The following is a 20,709-nucleotide window of genomic DNA, read 5'->3' as shown; positions in this document are numbered from 1 at the left end:
CACATAACACAGCTATGGTAGGAAGGGTTGATTCAATTTGAATGTTGAGTTTAGCTCCAGTTTACATTATACCCATGTTGTCACAACCGAATATCATACTGAATTCAAGTGTTACTTTATTTTTGTAATTAGCTATATAAAATGTGAATAGGCTATTTGATAAACCAAAACAGAGAAAAGAAAACAGACCTCTGTGTGTCGTGCCTGAGGATTCAGCTTGAGGAAAACTGGGCTCTCGTTGATTTCACAGATCTGTTTGTGAATCTTGATGTCACTGTCATCTGGGGCATCTCCAGTTGTGTACCACCCGAGGAAGTCCATCTCACTGAACACTTGCTTGACTATAACAAGTGTATACATATATTTTTAAATTAGAATTTCTTATGAATACTAATGGAGTAGATGAATACATATGATACAAGAGAATTACTAAGACTCAGGAAAAAATCATGATAAGATAATTAATTTTAATTTATTCATATTTTTATGATCACAGACAATGACAGATGAGTTCAATGCCAAATTTTAGCACCCATTACCAAGTAATCAAAGGCTATTATTTATTTTTATTTATTAACGGACAAACCATTTTACAATAAATTACACAATAGCTGATACAAGCGATAAGGCAATAAAAATACAAAAAAAGAATAAGTGTATAAATCGAGAGAATGCGATACAATAACATTATGAAGCTTATAAACAACAAGATGTAAACAAAAATATAAACTATTGAAACATAAACAATGAAACTGCAAGATGTGTTCTGCAAATACAGCAATTAATTAACAAAAATCAGATACTAACAACAATACAATATATACAATAATAAATACCAACAATAATAAACTATATAAAAGTGCAATAACAGGAATAAATAAAATATAATAAATATATAAAAGCAATGAGAACTAATATTAACAGCTAATAAACTATGTAATTTAGCAATAACAAGAATACCATATATTAGTATTAAAAATGAGTAATTAATAAGTAGCTAGGAAATAAATTATTATATAAAATTGCAGTACACGACACTCCGTAGAGGCGCTTCCAATCACTCTTGAGCTGCGATAAGTGAGGTGTCCTTCCTCCTGAACAGCTGGCCACTGCTGTATAATCAGTAGCTTAATTGGTGAGAACTTCCACTCCCCGCGCGATGGTCCGCGCCTGTACAACCCCAGCAGAAAGAAGAGAGAAGGCCTGCCGGCGAACCTGGTGAAGTCCATCGAAGAACAGGTCACACCCAGACGCAACCCGATTTCCCAGGCGAATAAACCTTGCGAAAGGACTGTTGAAGTCGAAGTTGGTTGAGTGGTATCTTCGACCCAGCAGATCTCGAGATCTTGTGTTTGCCGGAACTCTTGAGGTCGATTTCAGCTAGGAGATCTGGATAGTTCATGCGACCATTCACTATCTTCCAGAGAAGGACAACATCAGCCACGTCACGTCGCAGGGCAAGAGGTGACAAGTTCAGATTGCTGGACAGTTCCTCCACAGGCACATCAAGATAGGCAAAACCCAGCCGGACACCAATCAAGCGAAGAAAACGCCTTTGTAGAGCCTCCAGTCTCGTCCTATTGCCAACAGTGTAAGGCGACCACACGGGACTTGCATATTCCACAAGCTGTCTCACAAGGGAACAATACAGAGAGCGAAGAGCAGAAGGGTTGTCGATGCCTCTGGAGAATCTTGCTATGAAACCAAGCATCTTGTTTGCTTTGCTACTGATGTGGTCTATATGTCCAGAAAATCCCATGTCGCTGGCAAATATAACGCCTAGGTCTTTTATACACTGGGACCGTGGAATGGATGTACCAGAAATGGAGTATACGTATATGACTGGAGATTTGATGCGGTGATAAGTTATACAAGAGCACTTGCTGGGATTTACAGACATGTTATTCCTGACACACCAATCCTCAATTCCGGAAAGGCTATTTTGAATTTCTTGAGAGTCTTCTGGTGTAGACACAGCGATGAAAATCTTCAGGTCGTCAGCAAATTGTAAGGCCTTTACAGTTAATTTGTCTAGTAGGTCATTGACAAAGACATTGAAGAGGCAAGGTCCCAGCAAAGAACCTTGTGGAACTCCTGAAGAAGGTGAGAACTGAGTGGAAGTGGCGGAACCAATCCTCACGACCAGAGAACGTTTTTGAAGATAACTAGAAATCCATGACAAAAGAGGTTCAGCCACTCCGTAACCCAGCAACTTAGACACAAGAATTGTGTGGTCGACCTTGTCGAAGGCTTTTGCCATATCGATGTAGGCTGTATCAACTTGGTAGTTCTTGCGAAAAGCAGACAAAACATATTCTTGAAAGAGCAGGAGGTTGGAGACAGTAGACTTGCCCTTCATAAAACCATGTTGGGAAGGATGGATTATTTTGGATAGAAAAGGATTCAGTCTATCTACCACGATACTTTCAAAAACTTTGCCAATTGCCGGCAGAATAGTGATTGGACGGTATCTTGACAGATACAGGTAAATTGACATCGAAGTGAGGCAAGTTGAAGTCTCCGAAAATGAGTGTCTTCTTTGGGAAATTTGCCAATTCGACTGTCTCAGTAACCACATCACAGAATTCACGGTAAACAGAAAGAGGACTTGAAGGGGGGATGTAGACACAGGCCAGAAGAAGATCAAAACCAAATCCCAATTTCACAAGGGCAAAGACGCTTTCGATGTTGAATCCAGAGTATAGTCGCTTAGACAAAAGCTTCTTACGAACTGCAAGTAGGGTTCCTCCACCAGAACTTTTGTGACTTGTAGCAGCAGACCTATCACATCTATGAACAATGAAGTCAGTATCACCAACAACTTCGGAGTCGGGGATATCAGGAGAGAGATTTGTTTCACATAGTAGAATAACATCATCAAGGCATGCAGATAAACTATTTTTTAACTCAATAAGCTTCGAACGAAGACCATTTACATTTTGGCAGTAAACATTCAGAGAAACATGCTGCTGTTTACCGTTGGAATTTATTCGTTTTTTGGCACAATAGAAGGCGTTCCATTCTTATATCTAATCGTTAGGGAAGTATCACCAGCATCCTGTTTGGACTTTAAGGTGGCACGAAGAGTCTCCAGATGTCTTTTCTCTCGAGGAGTGCGGTCATGAGAGATTGATATTCCACGCATGCTATTAGGAACATCATTTTCCTTGAAGTTTTTGAAAATGTGAATAGCAGTGCCTTCAGACGGCATACAAAGCATGAGAGGACGATTTGTCCTTTTTTTCCCCAATCTAAAATGACGAACATCTGAATACTGAACATTAGATTTCAAATGAGCAAGAAAATCCTGGACAAAAACGGCATCCGCAGTTTTTGAGGTTGTGTTTGACTCGGGGATGTTATGTACAATAACATTTTTGGCACGTCGATTACGATCGTTGCATTCGGATAAAACATCTTCAAAAAGCTGATCACAACCCGCTACCTGTTTATCCTTGATAGTGCTTATTTCAGATTCAACATAGGCCAAGCGAGGCTCAAGTTCCAGTAATTTGGAGGTCACCAATTCCAGGTCTTTTTTTATAAGTTGTAGTCCTTCTGAGAGTTCTGTTTTAGTGGCAAGGGAAGACAACTTAGAGAGAATGGTATCCAGCTTGGCATCTATTGGGCTTGCCAGTGTCTTTTTACAGTCAGTTCTATGACAATACCATTTTGTATTGTTGTCGTTGCTAAATCGTTGGTATTCAGATTTAGACATTTTTACACATTCTCTGTGAAACCATCTCTCACACTCGGCATCACAGCACAAGCCTTCTTCTGTATCTAAGACTTCTTTTACGCAAACAGGACAGGAAGTAGACATAATACAAAGAATGTACTGTATTTTATATCTCAAAACTATACTTTGTGAAATGCAACAACGAGAAAGCAAACAGCTCACAAATCAGTAGCTACTCAGTTCACCACTGAAAGTGTGCTTTTTATATCACCTAAATTGAATAATGTTGAAATAATGACTGGCAACACTAAGCAATAATTTCAAAACATGAGTAAATTATGTATCATAAATGGAAAAGTAAGTTGATATTTGTCACGTTGACTGACGAACTATGTTATAAAGCAGCGAGAAGCAACAAGGAACGAGATAATTCACTCGTCAAACAACCATACTAAGCGAAGCGAATTAAAATATACAGGCTACATGCATAAATAACCTGCCAGGCTCTTGGGATTCAGTTGATTGAATTTTAGTGTCTATGACTTGTTGAGTGATGATGACAGCTGGAAACCGTTTGCACTCTCAACGGTAAGTGAAATAGGGTTGAAAAATTAATTAAATTATGCAAAGATTAAACAATAGAATTTAAGAACTAATAGGTAGATGCACTCACTCTGGTTCAATTGATGATATAAATATAGTCTAAATACACCTGAGCACCAATAACAAAGTATAAAACAGTAAAATAACTTGCACTAGTAAAATACGTTAGATTCAAACTACTATCCAAGGACCAAAATTATGATTACTAATAGCCTTTTGATTGGTTGCTTTAACCCTTTCAGGGTCCTTCTCAGTAGACTAATGGTTAGTCTTGGCTCTCTAACCGAGAGATCACGGGTTCAAATCCCGGGGAGGTCCAATCATGTACTATGTACAAAAAAAAACCAGTGCACTTCAAAGCCGGCATAGCTGACGCTGAGGCTACAATGAGATTTAAAAAAACCTTTTCAGGACTCTGGTTATATTTAAATGTTCAGTTAAAGTACAGTATTTTTGTTTAAACTAACACTTTTATTTTGAAAAGGATAATGAATGATTTTCTTTATGATTAGGCTTTAAATATTGTAGAGTAAAACAAAGTATAAACAATTATTTTTGTTACACTATTATATCTTTACTTTATAATTAAATACCTCAACAAATATTATGATGTTTTTAAACCAAAATGCCAAGTTTAATGTATATCTTAAAGCTGGTGGTGCATCCAATCATATTTGTTTTATTGAATATGTGTATCTTAACTTTTTTTGTAATATTATTTCTACTCCAATAAACTGTAAAAATAGATTTTACACAAATTGCTATTGTTAGGGTTATTTAGGCCTAGATCAGGTGGAGGAGGCAATCAGTTTCTTCATCACTGGATGTTAAACCATCATCTAGTATATCACTAATGTCATTAATGTGTAATCCACTTGTTCTTGCAGCCATCAGAAAATAGATAGTACTAAATGAATAATTCACGCTTTGTTTCAACACTATAGCCTAGCAACTCTACCATATATTTGCACGTGAAAATGAGGCCTAAAACTTCTCTTTACCCTCATATTTACAACAGATTAAAAATTAAAACAATTTTGTATTATGACAAAAACGACAATAAACGTACAAAGAACCTGATTCACAATAGTTTGTTTACATCGGCAGAGAATTCACTCAGCTGGAACTTTTGTTTCTCATGAACAAACCAGTAAATTTACTGCAAAAAAACTGCAATATTGTTTCATATAGTTCAAACTATCTCACATGTCAGTGAAATGAGACCTGGTACACAAGTCATGTAATGCCTGTGATTCGTCCGCTAACGATACTACAGCATACCGGGCAGTGCCCGTGCTTCATCCGGATAGGGTTAATTAATACAAATTAATTGTTGAAAAGTATTGTTTTGTAAATTTACAATATACGACTTAACACTTCCCATGCTTATTACAGGAAATTCACATGAGTAAATAGTTCTAAACCCGTATGATGGAAAATTTCCTAATTTAAGTTTATGTTTTTTGTTGTGAATTGTAGTTTGTAAAACCTGTGATGGAATGCATTAGAGTGTTGATTGAACATCAGACAACAGCTGCGCTGTATTCATTATTCTTGGCTTCCTGTTGCGAAATTGGTTTTTGTGGCTACCACCTGCCGTTTTGGACTGTAAGCTGACACGTTTGACAAGGTTTTCTGTAAGGGAAGAGTGCCAGTACAACTCTTAAGACCAGCGTGTAAGCTTTGTTACTGTGTAATGTTGCGACCAATAGGATTTTATTTCTTTGAAATAGTGATTATATCTGTGTTTACAGTGAATTCTTTTTAGTTTAATATAAAACTAATTATAAAAATGGCTAACCCTTCTGCAAAATTTGATAATTTATCAGAAACATTATAGAAAATATACAAAAATTTAAAAGCAGTACGAGAATTCAGCTTTTATATTGTTTGTCCTACTAAAACTTTATAAACATAAATTCAAATAGAACTTCAACCAAATTAAAAAATAATTTTTATTGTATTAGCACAGTAGGGTGAAGTACAGAAATTTATACGCATCATTCTAAGGGTTAATCTGAGTACTTTTTAACCTAAGTTGATCAATTTATTTGATAATAGAAAGATCAGAAATATAAGGTCAAGATGATTCTTTTTATTATCAGTTTACCAAATAGGGTCCCTGGGATGATAAGTTGAAACACTAACCACTCAGCTACTACTAGAAATGACAATGATGTAAATTTCAAATACATTACGAAAAAATATCTTGGATGTGCTGTACACCGCAAGAGGAAGTAGAGACATTGCATTGTCTAAATAATTATAACAGAGATCATACCATTGTCAGGTATTTATTAAACAAGCTTTACCACGTCTTAGTTGATTTTTATTCAGCAGTATAGCGATGAATCGAAATTAAATCAAAAGATAGCACTTATGCTAAATTATTTTCTCATTTTTGTAATAGTTCAGTAACATTTGGCTGACGTATTTTCTAATGAAAAAAAGTCTTGGAAATAATCTTGCAGAAACCCAAAACTCAAGTGCTCTGTGATGGTGGAACCTACACTATCAAAACTTATTCCTACTACTATGTTCAGATTTCATTACTTGTGAGACACTCTTACTATGTTCAGATTTCATTAGTTGTGAGTCCCTCTACTATGTTCAGATTTCATTAGTTGTGAGACATTCTTACTATGTTCAGATTTCATTAGTTGTGAGTCCCTCTACTATGTTCAGATTTCATTAGTTGTGAGACACTGTACTATGTTCAGATTTCATTAGTTGTGAGACACTGTACTATGTTCAGATTTCATTAGTTGTGAGACACTCTACTATGTTCAGATTTCATTAGTTGTGAGACACTCTTACTATGTTCAGATTTCATTAGTTGTGAGTCCCTCTACTATGTTCAGATTTCATTAGTTGTGAGACATTCTACTATGTTCAGATTTCATTAGTTGTGAGACACTGTACTATGTTCAGATTTCATTAGTTGTGAGACACTCTACTATGTTCAGATTTCATTAGTTGTGAGACACTCTACTATGTTCAGATTTCATTAGTTGTGAGCCACTGTACTATGTTCAGATTTCATTAGTTGTGAGACACTGTACTATGTTCAGATTTCATTAGTTGTGAGACACTGTACTATGTTCAGATTTCATTAGTTGTGAGACACTGTACTATGTTCAGATTTCATTAGTTGTGAGACACTGTACTATGTTCAGATTTCATTAGTTGTGAGACACTGTACTATGTTCAGATTTCATTAGTTGTGAGACACTGTACTATGTTCAGATTTCATTGGTTGTGAGACACTCTACTATGTTCAGATTTCATTAGTTGTGCGACACTGTACTATGTTCAGATTTCATTAGTTGTGAGACACTGTACTATGTTCAGATTTCATTAGTTGTGAGACACTCTACTATGTTCAGATTTCATTAGTTGTGAGACACTCTACTATGTTCAGATTTCACTAATTGTGAGATATGATTACTGTTTGACTGTAAAATAAATCTTAAACCCAAACTATTTGGAATTGTATTGAGCTAGGAACTTTCTTTTGTCAAACAATCACTTCCTTATCTACACAATATGTATTCATGGGACAAATGATTTCACAAATGAAAATGAGATTTTTATTCAACCTAGTATATCAATCTTATAAAGTTTAAATTATTTTTCCTTCAATCTAAGCTATTTACTTGACTGTTACAATATAATAATAATGTCTAGATTACAGAATATTACAATGCAAATCTTAAATGCCTTTATTAATATGTTATATTTGTATTATCTAATTTTATATAGGCCTTGGTTCTGCTGAATTAGGAACTTCGAAGGTAAATTACCTGTTGAAATGAAATATTTCTTTATTTGAGGCGAAATTAGGGCCTCATGGCCCTTTCTTACATTTAACCTCATATAGAAGCTAGAACAAATATTCTTATTTTTTAAATAATAATAAAACTAAATATTTTGCTGTAAACATTTTAAATATGAATAACAAAAAGTACAACTTTATTGAAGAATATAAACTAACAAAAATGTATAATGATTAAAAAGGTATATAAACATATTTAGAAACACATACTCACACAAAATAATAACATATACTTGTATATAATGAATATTATAAACACACTACCCTCACACACTTTACTCATGCCAGTGCAACCGCAGCGAAAGAGACCTATGCCGACCCCGCCCCAACCATCTGCCCCAGATAGTGCTCCCTCAGCGACGCCACGAACCGAGGACGACTCTCTAAGGATGTTATGCTACGAGGAAGGGAATTCCACAGACGACATGCCGTTACTACAAAAGACTTGTCGCATACAGCAGTTCTGTGCAATGGCATGCAGAGCACAGACGAACCAGAGCGAGTTCTATCCACACCACTTTGAGAAACAAATTGGAAATCGTTTAAGAAATAATTTGGAAAGCCAGATTTTAAAATTGAATGGACCAATGTTAATATTTTTATTGATCTGAGGTCATTTAACTTCAAGATCTTTGAATTAATATAATAGGGCGTTATATGCTCATCCCCCCTGAGATCAAATGCATATCTCATACAATAATTTTGGGTTCCCTGGAGTTTTTCACCCAAAGCCACAGTCATGTCCATCACACTGTTACAGTAAGAAAAATGAGGTAGTATGAGTACTTTAACCAACAACAGTTCTATGTGAAGCGGCAAAAACCTCTGCAGTTTGTTCAGGGAATGTATTGTTGATGCAAAAACTTTCTTACAAGTCTCTGTCACTGCATCAGTCCAGCTAAGAGTACAATTTATTGTCAGTCCTAAGTTCTTAACTTTATTGTAATAAGGTAGTACAGTTCCATTTACAGTAATGTTACGTATATAGATGTAAAATCGATCAAAGATCGAGAGCGGTAATGAGATATCACAATTGGTTTAGTTTTTTCGTGGTTTAGTTTAAGTCCATGTTTACTAGTCCAGTCCAGCACATTTTTTATATCAGAGTGTTGATCATGGTAATGCCATCATCGATTTGGTGTGTGTTAACGTGGACATATATCTGGAGGTCATCAGCATACATGTGGGACTTGCAGTGTACCAGTATCGTGCTCAAGTCATTAACGTACAACACAAACAAGAGAGGACCAAGTATGGAACCCTGAGGAACACCACACTCAACACTCAGCCAGTCGGATGTTACGTCACCTACCTGTACACACTGCCTTCTGCCAGACAGGTAAGACCTCAGCCATTGCAGGACATTTTCTGAAAAACCAATGATTCTCAATTTTGCCAATAGTAGTCTGTAGTTTACACAATCAAAAGCCTTTGAGAAATCAAAGAGTGTCAGTATTAATTTTTGGTCCATTGCGAATCGTATATCGTCAGTGACTTTCAGTAAATCAGTTTCATTATTATGTCCTGGTCGAAATCCTGATTATAAATCATTTAGAATGTTATTTTGTGTTAAGTAATCAGTAATCTGGCAGTGCACAATTTTTTCAAGGCCTTTGGATAGAGCAGGCAGAATGCTAATGGGTCTGAAGTCTTGGCAAGATGTTGGAACTGAGGTCTTGTTCAATGGGCGGACAATAGCAGACTTCCAAAGTGAAGGGAAAATACCTTGTCTCAATGACATGTTGAAAATGTATGTGATTATTGGGAGAGTTGCAAAAAGAATGTTTTTTATTAATTGGATTTTAATGCCGTCAAACCCTTCAGCATTACTGCCAATATGGCGAATGGCTTTCAAGACATCTGATTGTGTTACAGGTTTGAAAATAAATTTCGTGTCGATTGATAGGCATATTTAGAAGTTCATTAACATAATCCGTAACTTGGTTTGTATTGACAGTCTGACAACATGAAACAAAATAGTTATTAAGATCATTTAAGGGTAATTGGATCAGAGGAGAAGCGCAGTCTTTGCCCAAACAAAGTTTCCTAACATTGCGCTACAAATCACTAGATGTCTGTTTCTTTTCAAACAGTTTACGTGTGTATCTCAGTCTGGAATTTCGTAGCAGTTGTTTGACTCTATTCCTAATTTGTCGATACTGAACCATTAAAACAGGGTCACGAGCTCGTCGAGCTCTCCTATACAGGGAATCACATTGAGCCATCAAGCTAAGAATTTCACACGTGATCCAAGGCACTGGGCACCGTTTCGTTATGCGTTTGGTAACAACTGGTGCATGTTTATCATATAGCCCCAGAATGGTGCTGTTAAATGATTCAACCATGTCATCGACAGATTGCAATGTCTGTAGATTCTGCCATGGGGACGAATAAACATCATATATAAAAGAGGCTTCGTCCAATTTTTAAAATCTCTGTATTTAATAAATTTTATTTTAGGCTTTGACCTTGATAACACAGTACACAAGATTGTGACATGATACTGCTGGAATTGGAAGCTGCCCTAGATGCATCACGTCAGAGGGGTCAGTAGCAACTAGAAGGTCCAGAAGGTGTCTGACTCGGCATGATGTTGGGCCTAGTGGCAGTATAGTCATGTTAGTGGAGTCGAACATTGTTATCAGTTGCCTAGTACTATAATCTGTCTTTTTTAGTAAGTTTGTGTTGAAGTCATGATCAAGACTCGACTGTAGCCAGGCAAGTTGTGTAAGAGAGCATTTTCAAAGTCTATCAGATGACCTATTCTGAGACGCCAATAGCACACACCGATCAATAGGACATCCGATACATATAAACCAATTTCAATGAACATGAACTCAGGCCTGGCAGAGTATTCAGAGGGAGATGGGGACAAAAGCCTACACCTCAGACCCTCTCTGCCATAAACACCGCCACCAATCTTTAGAATTCTGTCATTTCTCAGCAGCACATAGCCAGAGAGGGCCACTTCACTTGACAAAACATTTGGCTTAAGCCATGATTCTGATACATCAGTAATGTCAAATGTTTGAGGCCAAAAAATTTCTCTGATTTCGTCTATATGTCCAGGTAGTGCTTGAGCGTTAATATGAGCAGCTTTAAAGAGTTTCTGATAAGGAGACAGTGTTGAGGACAGGAGTTGAGCTGTTGAGATCATGTTTAAAGGAAGGGAAGAAAGGGCCGGCCCAGGACCGCGGTCGTCACCGTGCGAATCCGCTAAAATAGATTCGCTGGTAACAGCGGCGGGACACGGCCGACCAAGCAAACGCACACAAGCTGAACCGGCAGGAGCTCCTGTACACGCACACACTTACACTTACATTCATACAACATACCATAAAAACCAGATTTCAGAAATAGATATAAAAAAAGAAAAACAAACAATTTTATGATAACTAACAATCATAACAATGATGATCTATAGCACTTTAAAGCTCTAAACTCATTAGTATAGAAAAAAAAATATATTAAAAATTTCCAGGGGGTCGAGAAGATAAAGTAAATTAATAAAATTGCATAAGTTAGGACAGTGATGTAATCAATGCACTATAAGTATATAGTAAAAATAAATTTAGAAATAAAATTAAGTATAAATAAACAGTAAAATTACTATTACTACTAGATAAAATATTCATCTGTTCTGAAGTTCCATATCTTTAGATAGACAAAAGGGATGGGTTGTTTTTAAAACAACAGTACCCTGTAAAGTTATAGTATAAATAGATTAGATTCTACGTATAAAATAAATATATCCTTAAATGAAAGCCATCTGTGAATTTATATATTATTCAAAGTACATACACACAACTGAATATGCACATTATATCAATTATACAATAGAAACTTTATAAGTCATATGTAACATAAACAACTATAATTCTGTGATAGTAAAAATAAAATACATAAATGTAGAAGTTATAAAAATGCAATGTACAAGCTCAGTACATTCTTTTTCTCCCTTCAGAATAATATTCCTTTGAGGATACTTGGTTCCTACACACTTTTAGTACTTATTTGAACATCTCAATAACATGTAAAGCAGTGGTAAATATGTGAAGAAAGCTAAACTTGCGTAAGATTACGATTTATTTGAACCCTTGCACTAAAATAAAATGTATAATAGTAAAGTAATACGTTAAATGTATAGATAATACTAATGTTTATTTGTACTCACATTGTTCTTCCTTAGTATTGTAATAATCCCTGTCTATGACGATATCACCACCAATTATATTAAAGACTAATTCAAAAGAGTTCATTATTTCAATGTTGCGACCTTTTTGCTTCCCAATAAGAGCTCCAATCACTAAAAAAAAGAACAATAATTGGAATTAAATTTATTTTAACACTAGGGTTCAATTTAATGTCAAGATATATCAACTATCCCAAGTATCAAAAAGACAGTCATGTTATTAAACATATTTTTGCAATAAAATGTTTCCAGCAGTCCTGGATGATAAAATTTGTGAATCTAATTTGTTAACTCGATTCAGAATCTGTTCCATCATTATAAATTACATGTATATATTTTTAAATAACATTCTAAACACGCCTGAGATAAGTTATAGTCACTGAAAAATGTCCCAAATCCTGTTCCTGTAAAAACACTGGTTGCATGTACTCTTAACAGGCGGTGCAAAATGGCGGAACAAAAGTAACAGCTAACAGAAAGAATGGCTGAGAACCGGGATCTACAAGTCAGCAGCTGTTAACGTTATTGGACCCAAATACAGATTACCATAAACTACAGTTCTTCTGGTACTATTTGACATAAATAAGAAAACAAACAAATGTCTGCAAGAAATACAACCAGACTCGAGTTTGCCAGACATTCAGCAATTAAATATCTGGCCCTTGTGTGAAATTTCTGGCTCAGGGTGACTAGTTACTTTTCCTGGGTCTACAATAATTATTAAACTTCTAACTGGCAAATGACTAATAGTTCTGAAAAAATCTTTTGAATCCAAGTTTTACTATTGAAAACTATATTTAAATTACATTAAAACTTTTAATATTACATTAATATAGATGTTTTATGGTTTAATTTCATTTGTAATAATGCATAGTATACTATACATATACAAAATTACAATACAAATGTTAGATCGCCACTAAATTACTTTTTCACATCGAGATAAACACAAATAAGGAAGTTTAACCCTTTCATTTTGTTGTGAAAACTTTTACTCAGGAAAGGTGTAAAGACTGAAGAAAAACACATGTTTCAACCATCTGTCTCTTGTTCTACAGGGTAATTTGCATTTCTTTCTAAACATACTTTGTGACTTTTCTCTAAGGGAAACAAATAGTTATGATTAGTTGCTACTTTTTCCTTTCTTTTAAAGGTATCCACTAGTTTTGTGTTACTGTAATATACCAAAAACTTGTTTATAAAATTTGCTTGCAAGTGATGTAAGTTTTGTCTAGAACTGAGTATGATTTTGTTATTACTTACAACTTTGACTTATGACAACATTGCCATCACTGTCAATTGAAGCAATAACAAATTCTATTTTGGAATTATTTTTCGAACCTAGTTGAGTTCTATAACGTAAAATTATTGTTACTATTTTATATAAAACAAGTTTTGGCATTCATTATATATTTTATATTCCTCCATAAAAATGTTCTAAATGTTTAGCTTTATTTTTCTTGGTTTGTAATGTAAAAAAAGAAATACTTATCCAAAATACAAAAAAGATATTCAATTACACATAGTTATTTACTTCCTGTAATTTAATGTAATGAGAAAGAAAAATACATAATAATGCAACAATTAACACTGTACAGACGATGAAATAATGATGTGCACAAATGTCAAAAAAGTGCCTACTGCCAGATCTAGGGTCAAGATTCTGAAGAGAAACAAGCTTGATCTGATAGTGTCTGTTATACAAATGGAAGCCAATGACGTGAGGAACACAAAGATGGAACATAACAAGGTACCTAAGTGACACTAATTGTTGGCCGTCCACTTCTCTTCATGTTCCCACTTCTTTGATTCTTCTTCTTATCAATTCCCAAATTTAATAACAGGTTTATTAAAATACCCACAAACTTAACCAATCTTCAATAATAGAAAAATGTGTAATGCTATTATTGTCTACTATTATAAACACAGAATTTTCTAAATGTAGGTTTTACCTTGATGAGCTGCACCCTCCTGCGCTCTGATCCTTGTCCAATGCTCTGATATATTCATGATGACTAGAGGGTGTAGGGATGTGGACACACTGCCCACAGTGCCAGATGAAGCCATAACATTTTTGCTGGCAGATGTGCCCTCTTCAACTTCCATATCACTTTGAGGCTGAGCTGAAGAACTCATTATTGTAAGCCAATCTGTAAGGTAAACAAGCTATGTTCATCAAAGGACACTCAACTTAGAAAGAAATGTAATATAGTCAATTTAAATTTTGGTAACTTACTGCAATTTGTTGGGAAAAATATTCACAACCTTGTAGCACCTTATAGCTGTTCACTCTCTAAAATTGAGACTTAGTGAGTAATTACATTACTTTCGTAGTAAAGAGGCTTCCTTTTTTAAGTTATGTTTTCTAAGAACGTTAAGGTTTTGTAACAATACAAACAGGAAATATATTTATATCAAGTATCACAAACATTATAAAAGTAAACCAGGCTTTGAACCACAGTGCACCTGCTTAGTTATTCAAAGAACTCTCACATATATAAAAATGTAAAAACAAACGAAAAGTTTTAAAATCTGTTGTATACAAAATTGAGGTACGGCCATCCATACATTTGTTTTGTTAGCACAAAGCCTGTGTAATTGAATAGACTTTGTTCATGAAAACCAGTATTTTTAGTTTTAGAATGCCAGTTTAGTAGATTCTATAGATTTTTTTGTATTTGTTTTTTTGTCTACAAACAATAAAATAATTTAGTTTTATTAATTCAACTGGTTCAGGAACTAGGTTAGTAGTAGTCAGGAACTAGGTCAGGAGTAGTTCATGAACCAGGTTAGGATTCGTGTCAGAGGATGTTCTTTCTATGGATGGAATCTATGGGCCGTTTCACACTGTTACTTTTGACGACAACCCACAGTTGTTTTTGGATTTGAAGAAGTTTTTGGATATCTAATTAATTGTCAATTCACTCCAAAAGGGGCATTACCAATGGAGACAAGACTTTTATAAGCGGCCTATACTCGTTATTCAACTGTCATTATGGAATGATTTGGTATATTACCTAACTTCGATATTATGTAATAACCGTACAACAAGAATTATTATACATTAACAACATGAATAAAACATTACAAAAAAACATGACTTAACAATAGCATTAAAAATAACAAAACCAATTTAAACTGGACCATATATTACAATACTTATAGCTTGCCCGGATAGCTGTGAGTAACCGCTTTTGAGAAATGGACGAAAGAATTTTTACCCAACAGGCTCTGCGGTACAAACAGTTACAAAGATAATCTGCTAGACAGTCTGCCGGTATTCCACTACTCAATTTCTATGACCTTTCGCCAAGAAGTTTCAATCTAATATTCATCATCATTTTCAATATTCCAAACAACAGATACTACTCGTTGTTTATTGTTTACGTTAGACATTATTATAATTTTACAATAAGTCATATGTTAAGTTAAATCAATTGTAATATTGAATTATTAATTTGATAGCAACAATCAATATATTCTTTAAAAACAACCGAATTAACTAGTGTAGGCCACTTGTTAAAGTCTAACCCCAATGAATTAAAATATTTGTTTTGTTGTTAAATTTTTTTATTATATGGTTCCCATTGATGGGTATGGTTCTTTTACATTCATGATGCTGTGTTATTGTATAATTTTATCTATATCTGTATCTATATTGATAGATAGTCCTATTATTCAATAGATATGAAGTATCAATGATATACTAAGCTATATAAAATGTGAGTCCGCTTATTGTACTCTGCCTATCCCCTTAATGTGTTACCCTCCCCCACCTAGAAACCCCTGATTCCTCCCGGACCCTTACATTGATGGGGTTCTTCTTCTATGGGGCGGCCTATTGCCATGCACTTAAGCCTCAAGGGCCTTTTGTGCATCCCGGAAACACATCATGAGTTCCACAAACTGCTGAACAACAACCTATCAGGTCCTCCCGGGGAAATTCACCACCCTTGTCCAAATTACCAAAGATGGCATACCGCTTTCTTAGGCCTATATAACATAAAATTCAAACACTTTAATAATTTCTGTGCAATATATGGTTTACCACCACCTAAAAATTCTTTCTCAAAGTAAGGCTGCAGTATAAGCGGCCAACATGACAATCAAATCAAATATTGATTAGAAATATCTTAACTAATGAATATAAAAACATTTGCTGTCTAGATATTCATAATCAATAATTACCAGGTGTTTTTATTTCACAGAGCAACAATATTGTATAATACAACCTTAGAAGCCTACAATGTAATTCGGTTGGACATTATTGTTAAAAGATTAAATGAAACAGTTAAATCATGTGAATATTATTTTAGTAGTGGTCGCTAGAGATGGCCATACTGTTATTGACGTGACAACGTCTTAAATTAGGTTGCGGCTCGGAGTCACTCATGAAAAAGTGTAACGCCCGGTAACGTTACGATGCCCGTCCAGTGGGTCCGCCGCACGGGATAAAGCAGATAACTGTGGGTCCGCCGCACGGGATAAAGCAGATAACTATGTTTATTCGTGAAAATGTGGAGTGCTTAGATTCGTCATTTACAACAACTACAACAATAAAGGTAAATAATTGTACACTGATATTTCATTATCGTAAACTATGATTGATTGATTAATTGTTAGATTGACACAAAAGTTGAGAAACTGAGTTTATAGGTTATGTCATACTATTGACAAATGTTGATAGTGTTAAGTAAATTATTAGTTTAAATCACTCTGCAATCAATCGTAATTCAGTCGATTGAGAAGAAACAGCACGTATTGCTAGTCAAACATTTAAAATAACAAATTATAACCTCTAACCTGTCATAACAGTGCGACCAAACAAATGAACTAAACCGACCAATCACCACGCGCGGAGTTAGAATTTAACTGTGTTTAGCAAGAATTTCAAATTCCAATTTTAGTAAATGTTTTATTCAACTTTACCATTTACAATAACAAATTTTAATTAATTTCAAATTATGTACAATGTTTTAGTAAACAAAATATATTTCTATAGTTAAAATTTGTGCAATTCTTATTTTCATTCAATCCCTTGTTCCTATTGTGCAATTTAATAATATTCATATCAATAAATATTCTACCAAGAAAAAGACGTCACATAAAATCTTCGCCCGTAAAACCGACTTTACAAGCAACCATAATTTTTTATTAAATAAAAACAGCCTATCAGGGTTTAAGCTGATGTAAAATTTGTTGTAGCAAAAATGCTACAAGCTCTTCAGACTTTTTAGCAAAGATATTATTTGTCCTGTAGCACTTATTGATAAGCATTGGTGTTCAGTGGAGATTCCAAAAAACAGTCTGAGTTCTATAAAATTTTTAGCCTCCAGAACAAATATTTTAACAGTTTGGTTAGAAAATAAAATTTTTAATTTATTGTAAAAATGTAAAAGTCTTCTCTCAATATAAAATACAAAATTTTAAAAAAATTATAGGATCTGGATTTTATTCAATTATATTTTATTAAAAAGGTTACTTTTAACATCAGTTTTCTTTAAAAAAACTAATTAGGCCCTACCGACATCATTAAATATGTAGCCTTCTTGGTTCTGTAAACACCAATGTTTAAACCGTATTGAAATGGATTCCTTTCTATTAGTACCTTCAATAGGGATCATTAAACAAATTGCTTAAATTGGTCGTGCTTTTTACAAATGTCAAAATGTTTTAATTTCATTTCAAAATAAAATCTGACTATAATATAACCTCAAAAAATTTCTATTACCAGTTACAGACGCCAAGACAAGACATTTAGAAGCGTACATCTTTTTTTTTTCGTATATGGCTCATACATGACCCATCAGCACTGTTGTCATACCAACAAGGATGATTGTTAGATCCATAATCAAGGATACTACTTCCGAATCAAAAAGTATAGATTAATTAGTTTGAACGTTAACCACAAACTAATTAGTTAAGTAAAAATGATAGGAGATAAATTAAAATAAGGAGAAGCCGATCTCCTTTTATGCTTTATTCTGCCCGTCCTCGTGGACCACTAGCCTGTGCGAGGATCTTATCAAACAGAATAAGAGGGAGAGTCGATACAATACAAGGCCGATAGTACTGATAAAAAGTGTAACAGTCACAGACAGGATTCGAACCTGGCTATCTCTAACTCAGACTCAAAGTCCAACGTCTTAGACCACTCGGCCATGTTTATTTCTGCATCTAGACATATAGAGCAAATTGTTTACAACAAACATTAAAGTTTTTATGTAGGTATGAATGAAAAATTAAGTTTTTTGATGTTTTCAACAAAACTGCAGTTTTGAACACTCATAACCAGGAAAACTTATAATCCTAATAAGTTTTATACAAAATATGTACAAGTTTACTAATTTAGAGCATGTAGCCAAGTTTAGAATTACATGGGTAAAAGTGGTTGTCAAAAATAACCATTTTAACTTTTATTTTTAACCAGGTTCAATTAAAAACTTGGGATTGGTCATGTTATTTTAAACTTTTAGTTATTATTTTTATTTTAAAGGTAATTTATTTTTGTAAACACAATTAAAAGTATAGTTTTTAACCCTACTTTAATTAAATATATTTTGTTAATTTACCGCAGCTTGCACCTGCTCGTTGGAATGCTCTAACCGTTGGATTGTCGAAAGTGGTGTTGCGACGATCGTGCGCAGTCCACTTGCGCCCTTAACTGCAAGAGGAAGCCGTAATATTAAATGTTATATTAGTATATGTGACCATTTCCCATCAGATTTTTCATATGGGATTTGTGCCTCCAATGGTGGGTTTAACAATGAATAATTAATGTTCAAAATTGCAGTTTAGTAGTAAAGCACCGAAAACCGGTACCTAAAGTGCTTTAAACGTTTGGAGGCAGAAATACACAAGGTACAAATTAATATAACTCTCGTAATTTTAGCTCTGTTAGTTAGTTTGTGGTTGCATTCATTTTCGGATACCTATACTTTTTCATCTAAGAGTAGGCCAGTGTTTTCCAACCAGTTTGTATGCCAATGGTGCAGCACGGTGTCTAATATTATATACATTACATTAAATATAATGAAAAAATATATGCTATTATATCATTGAAAAAAATTTTAACGCTGCAAATTTTCAAAATACGATGTTTTTTTACGGTTACGTTGTTCGTTCTCGCATCCGTTGCAACTTTGTATGAGTTTCTCTCAACAGCATCACATTTTTTCAGTTTGTTTCGCAAAATACGAAAAATGCGATCTCATTATTATATATGTAATTTGAAATATCTATAACATAATTTGGTTTCAGTAGTTATATCAAGTTGATTCAGTACGGTATTCATGAATATCAGTGATTCTATAATCATGAATATCAATGATTTAATTGTCGAGGTGACCGCTCATTATACTGCAGCCCACAGGGGAAGTGTTTAAGAAATTTTTAAAAGTGGTTTTATGTCTTGTTTAAGGTAATGTGACTACAGTAAACGATAGCCAGCTTAATTAAATACAGTCTACTAATAGTTAAGTGTATATTATGTTAAAAATAAAGAGCCAATGACGTAAAGTTCAAAGAGCGACCATAGTGGTACACAAAGTATTGGGTATAACCGAACCACTAGTGGTGCATGGCATTTTTAGGTACAATACACCTCAAAACATTATCTAGTGGCTCATGCTGGTCAGTCAAAAGGTTAAGTGGTTGTTGGTACAGTAAACTCATAGTGTTAGGGATTGTGTTGAGTTCTCTTGGAAGACAGACTTATATTTAAAGTGAAAGACCTCCTGTGGAAGATTTGGTTGTTTTTGGTATTAAGTAAACTATAGTTGTATTTTAATAAGCCTGGCCATTACACAAATATAATTGCCTTATGTACAAATATTGACGCTTTTATGCAGTGTTTTTAATAAAAAACTTTCTGAGTTAGGCTAGCCAACTCTAAACGATCCATCCTAACCTGTAAAACAAGTGCGTAATTAAATGTTACTTGGCAACATCCATTACCTGAAATAAAAATCGGTAACTTAGTTAAGGTTTTAAAAATATAACCACATACCAGAGCACTTGAGAATATTCACTATCTAGTATCTATCTATCTTTATACTTTATAGTTCCTGACACTTCGTTTGACTTAGAATTGGACTGTTAATGATTTTTTTTATCCATATGATTGCTTTTTTTGGTTCGAATCTTTTGGATTTTCTTTTGCCTAAGGACCTTACTTCAAAGTGGCCGGTTTGTATTAAAAAGTGCAACTATTTACTCATATTTACATTTATATATTATTAGTTTATAATTATTATTTTCTGTCATATAAAAAATATATATTATATATAATACATGAAGGCAGTTTTTGTAAACATTCCACAGCCTTTTAATGAACAATAGACTATCAATATGACAAAATAAAGCAATTCGGTTGCATATATGCAAAAGGTTTTTAAATTC

General features: G+C 34.2%; 1 protein-coding gene across 2 annotated transcripts in view; it reads right to left on the bottom strand.

Moving 5' to 3' along the window:
* Window positions 1-20,459, bottom strand: part of LOC124359265 (COP9 signalosome complex subunit 6) — a 32,310-nt gene extending 11,851 nt beyond the window's left edge. Inside the window, exons 1-4 of one of the 2 annotated variants that reach the window (XM_046811875.1) lie at window positions 20,318-20,459; window positions 14,262-14,459; window positions 12,292-12,423; window positions 190-341 (exon numbers count right to left, since the gene is read on the bottom strand). In XM_046811875.1, the coding sequence (XP_046667831.1) occupies window positions 190-341; window positions 12,292-12,423; window positions 14,262-14,445 (468 nt within the window). In that variant the 5' untranslated portion in view covers window positions 14,446-14,459; window positions 20,318-20,459. Of the gene's footprint in view, window positions 1-189; window positions 342-12,291; window positions 12,424-14,261; window positions 14,460-20,265 lie in introns of both variants that reach the window. The other variant, XM_046811876.1, reaches the window with a different exon arrangement.
* Between the last annotated feature and the right edge of the window lie 250 nt (window positions 20,460-20,709).

The sequence above is a fragment of the Homalodisca vitripennis genome, chromosome 4 (genome assembly GCF_021130785.1).
Source record: "Homalodisca vitripennis isolate AUS2020 chromosome 4, UT_GWSS_2.1, whole genome shotgun sequence".
In the NCBI taxonomy this organism is placed as follows: domain Eukaryota; kingdom Metazoa; phylum Arthropoda; class Insecta; order Hemiptera; family Cicadellidae; genus Homalodisca; species Homalodisca vitripennis.
Note: the sequence above shows the minus strand (reverse complement) of the source record. Positions and strands in the feature narration are given on the sequence as shown.